This window comes from Hoplias malabaricus, chromosome 2 (genome assembly GCF_029633855.1).
Source record: "Hoplias malabaricus isolate fHopMal1 chromosome 2, fHopMal1.hap1, whole genome shotgun sequence".
Classification (NCBI taxonomy): domain Eukaryota; kingdom Metazoa; phylum Chordata; class Actinopteri; order Characiformes; family Erythrinidae; genus Hoplias; species Hoplias malabaricus.
Genome location: NC_089801.1, coordinates 55,959,164 through 55,974,885, shown reverse-complemented (window position 1 = coordinate 55,974,885; position 15,722 = coordinate 55,959,164). Strand labels below are relative to the sequence as shown.

General features: G+C 41.0%; 1 protein-coding gene across 1 annotated transcript in view; it reads right to left on the bottom strand.

Annotated features, from left to right (window-relative positions):
• Positions 1–15,722, bottom strand: part of LOC136677060 (uncharacterized) — a 42,114-nt gene that overhangs the window by 2,825 nt on the left and 23,567 nt on the right. The window contains exons 25-47 of the mRNA XM_066654442.1: positions 13,763–15,625; positions 12,087–12,179; positions 11,790–11,998; positions 11,512–11,615; positions 11,238–11,356; positions 10,849–11,004; positions 8,789–9,000; positions 8,543–8,628; positions 8,311–8,435; positions 8,000–8,125; positions 7,613–7,806; positions 7,422–7,516; positions 7,186–7,316; positions 6,648–6,772; positions 5,886–6,003; positions 5,556–5,768; positions 4,312–4,482; positions 4,012–4,149; positions 3,871–3,920; positions 3,544–3,676; positions 3,233–3,315; positions 451–574; positions 118–308 (exon numbers count right to left, since the gene is read on the bottom strand). Coding sequence (XP_066510539.1) covers positions 118–308; positions 451–574; positions 3,233–3,315; positions 3,544–3,676; positions 3,871–3,920; positions 4,012–4,149; positions 4,312–4,482; positions 5,556–5,768; positions 5,886–6,003; positions 6,648–6,772; positions 7,186–7,316; positions 7,422–7,516; positions 7,613–7,806; positions 8,000–8,125; positions 8,311–8,435; positions 8,543–8,628; positions 8,789–9,000; positions 10,849–11,004; positions 11,238–11,356; positions 11,512–11,615; positions 11,790–11,998; positions 12,087–12,179; positions 13,763–15,625 — 4,859 coding nt within the window. The remainder of the gene's footprint in view (positions 1–117; positions 309–450; positions 575–3,232; positions 3,316–3,543; positions 3,677–3,870; positions 3,921–4,011; positions 4,150–4,311; positions 4,483–5,555; positions 5,769–5,885; positions 6,004–6,647; positions 6,773–7,185; positions 7,317–7,421; positions 7,517–7,612; positions 7,807–7,999; positions 8,126–8,310; positions 8,436–8,542; positions 8,629–8,788; positions 9,001–10,848; positions 11,005–11,237; positions 11,357–11,511; positions 11,616–11,789; positions 11,999–12,086; positions 12,180–13,762; positions 15,626–15,722) is intronic.

The following is a 15,722-nucleotide window of genomic DNA, read 5'->3' as shown; positions in this document are numbered from 1 at the left end:
AAAACACAATGACACTGGTTTAGATATTTTTCACTTTAGACCGTCTTTATTTAAAAGTTATATTTAGATCTACATTACGTTCAGCACATTTTCCATGAAGCTGAATGTCTTCCTCACCCATAAGGAGTGTTTCCACTGAAGAGCAGAGTCTCTATAGCAGAGACCTGAGAGTCAGAAAGGTCTCCACAGTTCTTCAGTTTCTCCAGGATGAGTGGGTCAGAATTCTGGATGTAGGAGGAGTCCAGAGTGCAGGTCATATTACCCAGAATGTCCACCTGAGTCCTGTTCAAAACAACTCCAGATATTCCCTACAGCAGCAAAGAGAGGGTGTGAGGTGGTGTTTACCAGGCTCTGATGTGAGTTTACGTTAATGCTGGATGTGTGTGTGTGTGTGTGTGTGTGTGTGTGTGTGTGTGTGTGAGAGAGAGAGAGAGAGAGAGAGAGTTTTACCAGGCAGTTCTGTGCGTTCTGGAACAACGTGGACTGTATGTTGAGGACGCTGGATGGAACTGAGAAATCTGCTCCCCCCAGAGCACTGAAATACGACACACAGTTCTCGCTCACCTGGTCATAGCTGCAACACACACACACACACACATAATGAAGGCGTTTTACATTTTGACGTCAGACAACAACAATTTGCTACATTCGGGATTTTCCAGTAGAACACTAGGATAAGTTTCAGTTGGACAAATGTGTCAGAAGGCAAAGCAAGGAAAGGCAAGTTTATTTATAGAGCACCTTTCATACACAAAGAGATAAAAAGCAGTTAAATGAACACAAAATGCATAAAAGGCAAAAATCCCACACACCCTTGCTGTGAAGCAGTTAATGCCTATTGTTTTGCAAAGTAGGAGCACTAAACAGGGCATGGGGCGGGAAGCAACAGGCTGCAGTCTGTGCTTCAGATGAGAGTCTTTATTGTTTTTGTATACTCTTTTTTTAATTAATGCTTGCCAGGTTTTTATTTTAGACATAAATATGCATGACAGCTAAAATAAAAACAGCCCAAACATCATATAAATATATATAAAAACGTCAGATTTTTATATTAGAAAATAGACTTTCTCTAATCCAAAGCCAAAAAATGTTTTTGTTTCCTTTATAAGCCATACATTTGAGAAGCACATGTTTCTGTCTTGTTTTGCCTCGTCTCTCCCTTAGCCCCACCCCAGCCCTGCTTTGTATCAGCGTCTCCACCTGTGTCTCGTTGTTGCGCTGCCTTCTTATTTTCCTTCCCAGGTGTTCCTTGTCTGTGCTCTTGTATTTAAGCCCTCCTTGTGTCAGTGTTTCTTTGGTGGACATTACCGCTCTGTTTTGTTTGCTTGTACCTCTCTGTTCTTGGGTATGTGTGTGGTCTTGTCCTTCTGTTTAGTCCATGTTTTCCAAGTTCTTAGTGGTATCTGTGTGTATTCTGCTCTAATTGCTTCTGTCTCAGTCTGTTTAGTCCAGTTTCTGATTTTTAGTACTTGTTCAATCTTTAGCCCTGTTTCTCTGTATTTGCCTAGTTACCTCTGTATTACTAGTTTTGTTTGTCTTAGCTGTTTATCTAGTCTTCACTGTTGATGTTTGTCATGTTAGTTTCTGTTAGTCTTCCTTGGTTCTTTTGTTTCAATAAATTGTTATTGCATTTGTGTCTGCCTCTGTCACTTCCACCCACCCTTACAGTTTGTTTTTATGTTTTTTTTTTACAATATTTACATTATGGCTGAGACATTTTCTCCATATTTATTTATTTATTGATTCACTGCATCTTCAAGCTAAGCTAAATACTATATTTTTGCATCACTCATCCGAAGCTTTTTTTTCTTTTTAATTAAACATGGACTATAGCTATACTATAGCTTTTGACTAAAACCCCAAAAGCTTTCATAAATTCAGCAGTGTTTACTTCAAATATTTTGATATATTATGTGTAAATGTGTGTTGCACATATAGCGCACTCTCTTTCTCTTGGTGCTTTTCCACCAAAAGAACTCTAGTTCTAGAAACTTAGTCCTTTCCAGTGAAGTGGCCATGTTTCTACAGGTTTAGAGGGGAACTAAGGATATGTCATCACCTGTGGGGGCGTTGGTTTTGGCTGAAATCAGCGCCAAATCCACACGTAATCTATTGGAGGCATTGTTTATTGTTCAGAGGCATCCTGCTCAGCCACAGCTCTGATCAACATGCATGGTGTCACTCCAAACACAGCCCCCCACACACAGAGCGTGTTCCTGTTTTATTTCCTATTATTTATTTATATGAAATGTTGTAAATGACCTGTCAAGTTCCACTGGGTAATGCTGTGTGAGAGAATCTGAGGACTTTCTTGATTTACAATGTCACGAACAATGAACAATGTCACGGTTCCTCTTTGGTTCCAGTTGGGAACTAACTTTTCTGGTTTGTGAATCAGTTTATCAGTGGAAATGCGCAGAACATTTCCAAATTTAGTTCACAAACTGGAACCATTCAGGTTGCTTGTTGGTGGAAAAGTGCTATCTGAGAGCTTGTGTCCTTTGTTGCTTTGCCTCATTTACATAAAAGGTAACTAATAGTCCACTAATGGGCTGCAAGAGGTTTTGTTAGGAGCAAGAATAAAAAAGGCAATAAAGTAACAGAAACTCCACGGCTGGAGTACTTACAAGCACTAGGAGATCTGACCATACTAGACTGACACTATAAGCCCTGAATTGGCCTCCAGTCAAATCCAGAAAAAAGTACACAATTTATAAACACCCTCTTGCCAGAGTCCCCGAGTAAACTAATTTTGTATAATGAACCATCACGCCTACTTTTATCACAAGGTCCTGGCAGCCTGTGGACAATTTGGACAGAGGGTTGCTGATATCTCTGGAAGCCCTCATGTCTGTGCTGCCTCTCTAGTCTCCTCTTTCCCAGATGTTGTTCTAGTGAGGTCTCTCTGAGCTACAACCCACCCTCTAATTAGCAGAGAAACACACTGATTCAAGTCTGATATTAGTGACTGAACAAATATCAGACCTGACTCTGTGTGTTTCTCTGCTAATTGGAACAACTACCATCTGACCTTATGCTGGAGAAATACTGTCTGGATTGGCTGTCCCCTCCTGTGTGATGTCTGGCCAGCTTTGACAATGAGAAAGCACCAACAAACCGCACTCACTTAATTAAACTGCATTGCACTGAAACGTGTATCTTACACTCCATTAGCAGAGAAGCAAGATTGAAGAAAAGTCAGAGATGTGTGTGTATGTGTTGGGTAACAAACCTGTAATATAGAAGCACATCAAAAGGTAAACTGGTGAAGTTCAGAGATGAGACTCCTTTAATGTAGTTGTACATGCAAGTCAGCTGTAACACACAACACACGGAGTTACATCACGGTTACACTCACCATTCTCTTTACTGACACTAAAGATGTGCACAATAAACCTGAACCATATATATATATTTATATTACATTTGTTTATTAATGTATAGTCTGCTCATCTGGAGAAAGTGTCATCTTTGATTAGTGTAACAAATGTCTAAGTTATGCCATATGTACATATAGTGGTAAATGTGTTGGTTAAACAGTACTTGAGTCTCTTTGAGGTTGACTTTGCTTCTGCCCGGCCGTGGCCGACAGGCAGTAATCAGCTGCTCAATTTTCTGCTGTGGAAGAGACTGGACTGAGGTGCAGGTGAATCCCTGTAATATAGACACTGACAGTCTGCAGGAGGCAATACACACACACACACACACACACACACACACACACACACATACATACACACACACACACACAAACAGATTATTTCAGCACTGGCAAAGACATGTAAATGTCAAGACTTACCGTGTTTCCTAGAAAATTATGTGTTTTTCCATGTATTTTACTGTGTTTAAAGGTTATTTGCATTAACTCACTCTTCTGTATTCTCACTGACACTGGTCACCCCTTTGAACAACACTTTAGCCTTGTAGAAAGAAAAGAAATAAAAAACATTAAAGATTTAAGAGACTGTTCATCAGAGCTGAAGCAGCATTACCTGCGGTGAGTTCTGTTACCTGCTCTTGGGTCCAACTCTTTGTGTTGAAGAGTGAAACATTAACTGGGGCTGGAGATGACAGTATCACAGGAGGGATGAATCGTGCCAATGCATCTTGAACATTCTTCACCACATTGTCTAGGTCTACAGACACAATCTGGAAGAAAGAATGGAAAGAGAACTGAGTTTTTTCTGCACTATATATTTATCAGTTTTTTCTGTAACTAATTTCTGGATACATCTGTTGTAGAATCACAGGGTTTAATAGTGTGTGTGTGTGTGTGTGTGTGTGTGTGTGTGTGTGTGTGTGTGTGAGTACCTTCTGGACATAGGTCTCTTGTAGAATCACTGGAGCTGACTGAATGTTGTTGATGAATGTTGGATTCTGGGATATGGACAGAAGGTCAGTAGATGGAATTTGGGAGATGGTGGCAGAGGGAACGCCTCCAATGAGTGTGCCCAGATTCACCAGGGAGGGGCCGCTGTCGATCTGTTAATTAATACACCATCAAATAATATTCAATTGCAATATAATAAAGTGTACACTCACATCAGTGGGCAAAATGACTTATAAAAATAAAAGATTAATTGAATGAAACCTTTAAAAATACTCAAGCAAAAAGAAGGACTCAAGAGCAAAATGAGGGATGACAAGTTGAAAAATTAGCACTGCTTAGCTTTGTGTATAGAATCTGCAGGAAGTAAGAGCACAACAGCTACATGAGCTCAACATGAAAGTGTCAGAAGACAAATTAAATAAAGAGAGAGGAGATTAACAAAACAGAATGTAATAATAATGTAAAAGTGTATCAGTTGGCAGGATCCAAAGAAACAAATCGCGAACAAAGGGCTTGAGGCTTAAGTTTGAGAGAAACTGTATAAACTCTAGGTAGTTTATACAGACAGTCACAAGTCATACACCAAAATTACTGGCAAACATTGGCAGGGTCTAGTTTGAAAAAGCGTATTTTCAAATTTAAAGTGTTAATGTTGTTTAAAATGAGTCAAGGGTGTTGTCCAAATAAACAAAGGCACAAATGCCAAGTTCCTCATGGAGAAGCTTGTTAATCAGTCATTGAAAAACAGCTGGTGCGTTCATTAACCCAGAAGGCATCACAAAATATTACTAGTATCCTGGGACCAAGATGAATTCTGTCTTCAACTCATCACTAAAATAACACTAAAACCTCAATCTAATGAAACTAATAAAGTTTAAAACTCACTGTAAAATCTAAATTTGGTACAGTCATTTTAAATGTATAGGGCTTTCTTCAAATAGTGCTTCAGTCTGTAGTGTGTACCATTGTTACATTGTGTAAAATTAAACACATATCTATAAGAAGCATCCAGACCAGGGATAAATTTAACAGAATACACATGTCATTAAGTAAATATTAATTCTTTAGTGATGTTCTAATTGAGAGACCTAGAACATATTGAGCCAAGTTCCAAAGTCACAATTAAGATCTATGGTAGCCGCCCTGCGACCCTGAAATGAACAACCGGAAAAGAAGATGAGATGAGATGGTAGTGTGCTGTTTGTAGTGTTTCTTGTTAACTCACACTATATCCTGCCATTGTGATGCTCTGGATGAGGTTGTTGAGCTGACCCTGGTTCCACCCTGTGATATTGCTCAGTATGGGCAAGGTGCTGTTAAAGACAGCAGGGCTAGCGGCAATTATTTGACCTTCTGACAGACCGATGCTCTGGTTACCAAGCATCTGGATTGTGTTCATTGATATGTTTGGGAAATTTGCTGCAAGAGCGGCTGTGACCTGAGTAAAGAGGAATATGGGTCATTCATGCTGACACAGTCCATGCGGACATGGTCCAATATGCTTATAATTGTGAAGAATTAATATAATAAAAATAATCTTTACACTGAGGCTTACCTGTGGACTAATCTGTGGGCAGAATTGGTTGATTCTCCCCAGGATTGTTGTGCTGTTTGTAGGTCCAATAGAAACAAACACAGAAGCAGGGGCTCCACACAACAGTACACCCGGCAAACTACAATAAAAACAGAAAAAACACAAAGACATGTAACCAAGAAGATAAACAGATAATAAACCAATTAAGGACTTGCAAACCAAATTCAATGCTTTGATAAAAACAATCAAATATTTATCTTAATTTCCAACTCCAACTGATATTTTGTTCAGAATATTAGGTCTTAGGTTTGGGTCAAAGATCACTGAGACATTTTTTATTCAAAAGCTTTCTGGTTTGATCTAGTAGTTCAAATTATCCAGTATAATTTGCAAACATAAAAAAAATATTTAAAATGTAGTATTTAGTGTGTAGTGTGGTACCTGAGGGGGTTGTATTCAGGATTCTGGATGAATAACTCTACTGTAGTGTTTAGTGTGTAGTGTGGTACCTGAGGGGGTTGTATTCAGGATTCTGGATGAATAACTCTACTGTAGTGTTTAGTGTGTAGTGTGGTACCTGAGGGGGTTCTAGTCAGGATTCTGGATGTATAACTGTACTGTAGTGTTTAGTGTGTAGTGTGGTACGTGATGGGTTTGTAGTTAGGATTCTGGATGAATAACTACTGTATTATTTTAGTGTGTAGTGTGGTACGTGAAGGGGGGGTTGTAGTTAGGATTCTGGATGTATAACTGTACTGTAGTATTTAGTGTGTTGTTTGGTACCTGAGGGGGTTGTATTCAGGATTCTGGATGAATAGCTCTGTGCTGTAGAACGTGGTGACGTTGGATGCGATTCCTGAGGTGTTAAACAGTTCAATACTTTTGGGGTTTTCCAGGAACACCCTTATCTGGAGGACAGAGTGAAACATTCATTCAATCATTCATTGTAACCCTTATCCAGTTCAGGGCAGCGGTGGGTCCGCAGCCTACCCGGAATCATTGAGTGCAAGGCAGGAATACATTCTGGAGGGTGCGCCAGTCCTTCACAGGGCAACACACACACACACACACTTTTGATTCACCAATTCACCTACCAATGTGTGTTTTTGGTGCATGGGAGGAAACCAGAGCACCCGGAGGAAACCCACACAGACACTTGGAGAACACACCACACTCCTCATAGACAGAGAGATTCGAACCCACGACCTCCAGGTTCCTGGGGCTGTGTGACTGCTACTGTGTGTGTGCCTTTGTACATGTGTGTGTTTGTGCTACATTGAAATCTAACTTAGATCAAGGAAGTTTTCTATGCGATGGTTACCTTATTTTCAGAGATGAAGGACTGGAGATCAGTGAGGGTGATGAAGGTGATGAAGAATCCAATATTGTTGGAAAACCAGGCAGTGGAGTTCAAAAGGGGATCAGAGGAGTTATAGCAGCGAGGAGTGCCATCTGCAAGGTACCACACAAGCACAAGTGCACAAGTAATCCAGTGAACACAGTGTATACTCAATAAATGTGTAGTGCCTCGTCAGAGAAGACTGTAGCTCTGCTCACCGCTGCTGTTCAGATAGACCTTTATAGAGCTGTACACATCAGCTGCAGTGAAATCAGTGTTGGAGAAATTATAGTTGTTCCCCAGGACTGAAATCCTGCTCAAAACAACACAAACATTTGTCACTTCACTATTTCACTGCAGAAATGTGTTCATTTACATTACAGAAAGCTGACGTTTTTCTCAGACTCACAGTTTCTGGTACGACAGGCAGGTGGCACCACTGAGTTCTGTGGGGCTGATGAGCTGAGAGCTGAGGAAGGGCAGGTACTGAGAAAGTGTGACATTAAACCACTGATTCACCTCATTCAGAGATGATGCACTGAGAACACGAGACCAAAAACAGCCCAGAGTCTGCCTTCCTAAGACTGCAGATATAACTGGCTCCTGTTCAGAGAAACAGAGGCAGGACAAAGAGAGAGTTACAGATGGAGAACTGCATTAAATAAACCTGAGAGTCAAACCCAGAGAGAAAGAGAGGGAGAATGAACAGAGATCACTGCATTAACAGCAGGACTGAAGGAGGATAAAGGTAGGACTGAAAGGTAGAGAGAGACAGGTGGGATGAACACAGGTGTACCGTCTCCAGATACTGGTCAGTGCTGTTGTAGTTTTTGAGAAGTGTGCAGAGATCTGACCCACTCCTGACTGTGTTCGGACTGTTCAGAAATTCACTCAGTTCTCCTGGAGAGATGGAGCCCAACAGCTACAGAATAGAGAGGGAACTGTGGGTAAACTTTCAGCAGTATTCACTGACCCATTCATTCATGGACTCCTGATTAACAGAGTTACTGGAAGATGTATAGATCAGTGATCTTATTGATTCATGGGTTAAACTACTGTCTGAGTCTAAATAGCGTATTTTCCTCTCAACTGTAAAAGCAGCAGTACCTCCTGCTGGCGACTGGCTGGGATGAGGGACAGAAATGTGCTAAGGTCAGGAAACTCAAAACTGAGGAAGGTCCTTTTGAGGAAGATGTAGAAATTCCCTCCACTATAGCAACCCAGACCATTCCCTGTGGGAAATAAAACAGCAGCTTATCAGTTAAAACAGAATAAGCTGGGTTAGTAGATCATTAATTTTCTTTTTAATTAGCATTAGCACGATGATGTGGTGTTATACCAGTGAGGAGCTGTAGGATATTGTTGTAAATCTGAGTCTGTGTGTCATTGTTGAAAGCTGAACCCAGGGAGTCCAAAGTTTTCACTCTGTTATAACACAAGAAACAGTTCATCACAGTCATGCGACACAATTCTGAACTAACAGGGTACACACCTCCTTACTCTCTCACTTTTTACATAAACCCACAGTAAACAGAGACATAGAAACAAGGGTGTGAATTTTACTGGTTTGTTTAGGTGTCCATACCCTGCCTGGCTGGTGTTGCAACTCCGCTTACTGAAGATGCTGAAGTACAGTGATACATCTGCAGAGGAAAGGCTGGAGAGGAAGGGCAATAACCGAACATTCACCCACTGCAGCACCTCTGAATCAGACACTGCTGCAGAGGAGAGCCCACCTCTGTTTAGTACAGCTTTGACGAAGGCTTCCTTCTCATCACTGGAGTACAGCGACACATTCTGCTAAGACAAACCACACACACCAGGAGAAAAAAATTGACATTGGGTTTGTTTCATTTACAGTGAGATACTGGTGTTTCATTTATAATCAATCAAATGTATTCTTTATAGTACACTTAAGAAGAGACAGACATCACAAAGCAGCTTTACAGAGATCTGGGTCCAAGCCTCCTATGACCAATACAAGGATGACATTGGCAGGAAAAACTCCCTCAGTGCCGGGTGAAACCTTGAGTCTCATTTGGGGAACCCATCCTCCTCTGGTTAACACCATAGAGCACAATCAATTACAAAACAGCAGTAAAAATGAACTGAAAGAGATGATGAGTTAAAGGTAATGTGAAGGTAAAAAAAAAATATGAAGATATATGAAGAAGAAAGAGGTGCTCAGTCTGAGAATAACAATTGGTGTAAAGTCCATCTGGGTTAAAACAATCCCTTTGAAGACCAGTCATGATGTTGTAGGTGAAACAATGCCAAGATCTCAAACAGGAGGCATTGAACTGCAGGATCTGCATCAGTGCAACACCAGGGTAGGCAGCAGGAACAAGGTAATTCAATATATGAGACAGGAGAGACAGGATGAATGAAACCACAGTGGAAGGAAGAATAAGGGTGTAAGTAGGTTCATAGCAAAGCAGTGAAAACATCACCATGCAAAAATTTTCAAGAGGGCAAGAATGAGTACCCAGCAACAGACAAGCAACATATATAAGGGAGAGAATGTGTATGCAGTCTGGCTGGCAGTTGCAAGAAAACTAGAAATGCTGTAACTATGGTAGTAAGACAGGATTAATATAACCTAGGAGTGGTATGTGAAACCAGCTATAACACAGTAAAGAAACAGTAGCCTGAAAGTGTATGATTAACCCTTAGACCCTGACACTCTTTTTGCATGGTTAAACACACCTTGTAATCACAGCTTTATAATTCAGGAATGCCTGAATGCATCAGTGTGATCCATATATTGTTAGAAACTGCAGATCCTACCATTTCCAAAAAATATAAGCCTCTGGGAATAATCCAGTGTGAATAAACACCTAAAAGACAGGCTTTCTTGTACTTTAAATGGCCTGATTATTCTGCTATTATAACTCATTATTTTGCTCAAACACACAAACAATTGTGTTTACTTTCAGTTATATTTTGTGTAAATCTAACATTAACATTATTTCCTATTTCTTGGGCTGAAAAAAAAAACAGTTCAAAACATGCAATTGTCTTTATTTCTACTACATTTGTATGAGGTTTCACATCAAATGATACCTTTACCTAGAAAGGAGACTTCAGTTTGATCTGAATTGAACATGACAAAATGTACCTAAAAAGATGGTGGATAAGACAGTTGTATCCAAATAATTGGAAAACATATTACAAACAAATGTTTGGTCTGGGCATCTTATGAATTAATTCCTTGTGTTACATATATGCGGCACGGTGGCGCAGGTAGTGTCGCAGTCACACAGCTCCAGGGGCCTGGAGGTTGTGGGTTCGATTCCCGCTCCGGGTTACTGTCTGTGAGGAGTTGGTGTGTTCTCCCCGTGTCCGCGTGGGTTTCCTCCGGGTACTCCGGTTTCCTCCCACAGTCCAAAAACACACGTTGCAGGTGGATTGGTGACTCGAAAGTGGCCGTAGGTGTGAGTGTGTGAGTGAATGTGTGTGTGTCTGTGTTGCCCTGTGAAGGACTGGCGTCCCCTCCAGGGTGTATTCCTGCCTTGCGCCCGATGATTCCAGGTAGGCTCTGGCCCCCCCGCGACCCTAAATTGGATAAGCGGTTACAGATAATGGATGAATGTTACATATATCAGCAGAATTTTGATTGAATTAAACCAGAGAAATGTTAAGTACCTGGATGTTAGGAGTGAGGATGTCAAAGAAGGAGGCAAATTGGTTTGGGTTAACAGCTGCCAGCACAGTGTTTATGTCCTGAGCACCATGGAGTTGAGAGGGGTCAGAACAGAGCTCTGCCAGCTGGTTCGATGTTAGAAGATCTGATGCATTGACCTGGATGGGCAAAGAGAGTGTGAGACAATATGGGCTGGAATGAGAGAGAGTGAAGCAATGAGGCATAAACAATGACAGTATCTTCTTAAACTGAGTTACTTTAGGTTGTAAGGGTGAAATATCAACCGAGTGTTCAGGTCATAAAACACCTTTAATTTTCTTCTCTGTTATAACATTTCATAGAGATCACTATTAGAAAATTCATGGGAATGTGTTGTAAAAATGTAACTCACTCCATTGAAGTCACTCTTCAGACGGATGAAATCAGAGTATGAGGCGAAGCTACTGAATTGGCCAAAATTCTTCACCAGCCAATCAGAGTCATTGTTCATTGACTGAACACAGGACTGACCTAAAACCCAGAGTATATTAAACACCCTGTGGTTTCTAACACATACAGCACATTTGAAAGTGTACTAGGTTCTGGAGCTGTTCCTACAAATGACATAACCACACAAATATTCTAAAGCTTTTGAGTGTAACTTCAAATGCCAGTTGTCTAAATACCTGACAGGTGAGCTTTTAATAGGAAAGGATAGATGAAGTCACTGTAGATTGAAGATTTTTGATTTTCTTCCAAAAGTGGTTGTAGTGTGCTAAATTCCGCCACCCTAAATTGGACAAGAAGATATGTAAAGTGTAGTGGATCATTTATTTTTCCTTCAAAAATATTCTGAAATTACACTGGCCATATTGCAAAATTCCGGGTTGGCTCCAGACCCACTGCGAGCTTGAACTGGATAAGTGGTTACAGACAGTGAATGAATGAATGAATGAATACTTACACAACTTGGTAGGTCTGACAGCTGAAATTGTTGGAGCTGAGAATGGAGAGGAAGTTTATTGATACTGATGACAAAAATGGTCTGAGGGTTGTCTGAAACCACTTGGTGATAAAAGTGATGTTCGTCAGCTGTGTAGCAGTGAAGTTGTTGACTATCAATTCTCCGATAGCATCAAGAACGTTTGGATCAGACAGGGTGATGTTGGTTGTCTACAATAAAAAGCAGATATTTCAAATTAATCATTTTGTACGATTCAAATTAAAATGCTTTTACTGAATAACAATTAACACAACATACCCTGCTGGAGAACAGATCCAGTGCCTCATCCAAAATTACTGAATATCTCTGGAAGAACAGTGTCCACATTTCTTTGGAATACACCGTGTTGCTCTGCAGTGTGCATGACAGAAGTGCGGCAAGATCTCTTGGAGACAACCTTGCTGCAACCTTTAAAGAAAGTAAGTACAAGCAAAGACTTGATGTTGTTAAAAAACTTTTTGCTGTATGAAGATTGGATCTTTGAAAGGATATTTTCTCTAGGTTCATAGAAGTCTCACCGATGAACAGGCATATTCAGAGATACTGAAATTGCAAAGCACTGCAGACAAATTTCCTGACAGAAGCAGAGTCTCAAGGGAATGGCTGTAAGAAAAAATGACATATTACATATCTCCAACATTTCTTCAAAAAATAAAATTTGAAACATGTTCTCAACCACAAATTTACCTGTCTACACCTTGACAGGAGACTGAAGGTGTGCTAGTGCTGTGAGCAATAGGAACAGTGGTGTTGACATGAGCTGAAGAGATATCAGTAGTGGTGATATTGATATATGCATTGTTGTTGGTGCTGGAAGTGCTGCTAGTGACATTGAAAGTATGGAAATTTATATTAATACTGGTAGTGATGTTATTTCCTCCAGTGGTGTTCACAGTGGGGTTTTTATTGGCTGTGATAGTGAGAGTATTTGACATATTACTAACAGTCATGTCAGTGTAATTCACAGCAGTGGTACTGACAGTGGTGGTAGCAGTGTTTAGAAAAGTGCTATTCCTACTGGTAGCAGTAGGAGTGACAAAAGTGGTATTTTCACTGGTGACAGTGCTGTTAATATGCCCATTATTAATGTTGATAGTGGTCGGACTGACACTAGGAGAGATGAGGGTCGAACTAACACTGCTAGTAGTAGACACAGCAGCACTCAAACTTGCAGTGGTGGAACTGGACTTGTTTACACCGTTGGTGCTGGCAGTATTGTTGTTGACACTAACAGTGCTCAATGTGACATTTGACATAGGGACATTCAGTTCAGTGTTTTTGACAGGGGTGGTTTTGACCACTGAAACAGGGTTAGGGTTAATACCAGTAACGCTGTAAGTTGCGGTGGTATCACTAGCACTGGCAGTAGTAGGGATGTTATTGAGGATTGCATTGGTAGTGCTAATATTGGTGGAGTTGACACTGCCATTCATTGTGTTCTCAGTATTGTTGGTACTAAAATTATTGAAGGTCGTAGCACTGGCAGTAGTATTTGCAGTCGTGGTGATGCTTGTGGTAGAAGCATTTAAGCTAGTGTTATTCATGCTTTCATTTTTGGGACCAACAGTAGATGTTTTGGTACTTGTACCAGTAATGGCACTGCTACTTAGGCTTGCACTGGTTGTGTGGACATTGGTAATGTTGACATTGCCGTTTATTGTAATCCCTGTGGTATTAACACTTGCAGTGATGGAGACATTGGCAGTTATCATGGCGGTGTTCACACTGGAAGTTGTAGTGAGAGTAGTATTCAGGCTTGTACTGGTTGCATTTACACTGGTGTTGCTGACATTGCTAATTATTTGGTTGAAAGAAGTGGTGTTGACACTTGGAGTAATTATAGTGCTTGAACTGGCAGGAGAAATGGCAGTGATGTTGAGACTGGCAGTGGGGGTATTCACGCTGGTGTTTACATTGCTGTATATGGTACTTACAGTGGTGATAATTGTGTTGCTACTAATAGTGGAACTATTTTGGGGATTTTCAGTGGGGATGTTTATGCTAATGGTGCTGATGTTGCCATTTATGGTCGAAACATTTGTGGTGCTGACACTTGCAGGGATGAGGGTATTGGCTCTAGCAGTGGTGGCATTTCCAATGATAGTGTTACCATTCCCATTTAGAGGGTTGACAGCAGTTGTGTTGACACCAGCACTGATGAAGGTTATTGCACTGGCACTAGTGGTAGAAGTGGTATTGAGGCTTGTAGTGGTAGCAGTAATAATGGTGCTGTTGACATTGCCATTGCCGTGTACAGGGTTGAGAGTAGTGCTATTGACACTAACATTCATTGTACTGCTGGCACTGTATAAAGAAGTTACACTGGTGTTGATGCTTGCAAGGGTAGCAATTACAGTAGTGCTGTTTACATTTGCATATATAGTGCTGTTGGCATTCACACTAGTATTGGTAGTCATGTTGAGGCTTGCAGTGGTAGCATTGATGCTGGTGTCTCTGACATTATCATTTATATTCACTGTGTTCACTGTGGTTGTGTTCATAATACCAGTGGTGGTGGTGTCACTGGCAGTTGTGGCATTAATGGCAGTGTTCTGACCATTGGCATTCACAGGGCTTACAGCATTGTAGGTAACACCAGCAGAGATGTCCCTAATGTCACTGACATTAGTTGTTGCAGTGGTGTTGAGACTAACAGTGGTGTCACTGATGCTGGTATGCACAGTGTTGCCATTTATAATGTTGGCAATTGTAGGATTGACTTTAGCAGTGATGTCAGTTTTAGCACTGATAGTGGAACTAACACTGGTATTAAGGCTTGCTGTGTTAGTATTTATGCTGGTCCCCTGGATGTTACCATTTTCTGTGCTGGCAGTTGTGCTGTTAACATCACCAGTCATAGTAATGCTGGCATTGTGGCTTGAAGTCGTGGCATTAATGCTGGTTTCTTTGACACTGGCACTGTTGATACTACCTGTCATGGTTGCAGCGATCATGCCAGTAGTATTAAGGCTTACAGCTGTAGCATTCATGCTGGTGTATTCAACAATGCCATGTGTTGTGTTGAAAGTGGAGCCGATAATACCAGTCATAGTGGTGTTGATACTAGCAGTAGTGGTGGCAGCGGTGGCATGGAGGCTAGTGTTGTAAATGTTAACATTCATTAGGCTTACAGTGTTGGTTGTGGCACCAGCAGAGATGACTGTAACGTCACTGGAATTAGTAGTGGTAGTGTTGCTAAAGCTTGCAGTGGTGGCATTTATAACAGTGATATTTCCATTTCTGGGGCTTTGTGTGATGATGCTGTTTGCACTAAAAGTAGTTACAGCATTAGAGCTGATGACATGGACACTCTTTGTAGTGTTGACAGTGCTGTTGCCTTCAGAAACAGCAATGCTACTTGTACTGACACTGCTGGTGGGCAGGATTGTCTCATTATGAGATGCAGCTGCAGTTATCGTATTGACAGCTGCAGAAAGGTGTTGGTTGTTAAAAGCAGTGGTGCTGGTTATTTCAGAAGTGCTGGTATTTGCAGTGATGGTAATTGCAGGGTTGCTGTCATTTGCAGTTGTGCTGATGTTTACAATTGTGCTGGTAACTGGAGCACTGGTGCTGATGGTGTTACTAGTCTCGCTATTCATGCTGACCACGCTAGTGATGGATACTGGTGTAGAGTTGATGACATGTTTTATTCCATACTGCAGGCCAATGTCCAAGGAGTCCAAATCAGATTGACTCTGATGGCTCTCCCATAGCATTACCGCTGTAGAGTTTTCAAACGTCTTCAAATCACCAACATTCACCCCCAGCAGACCACGCACTGTAGTCACATTCAGAGCCTGAAACACAAACATGTTTTTATCTCTGGTCTTAAATAATTTCATGCTGTTTTTATCTCATTATCACTGGCACAAATAATACACTTTAGCTGTTTCA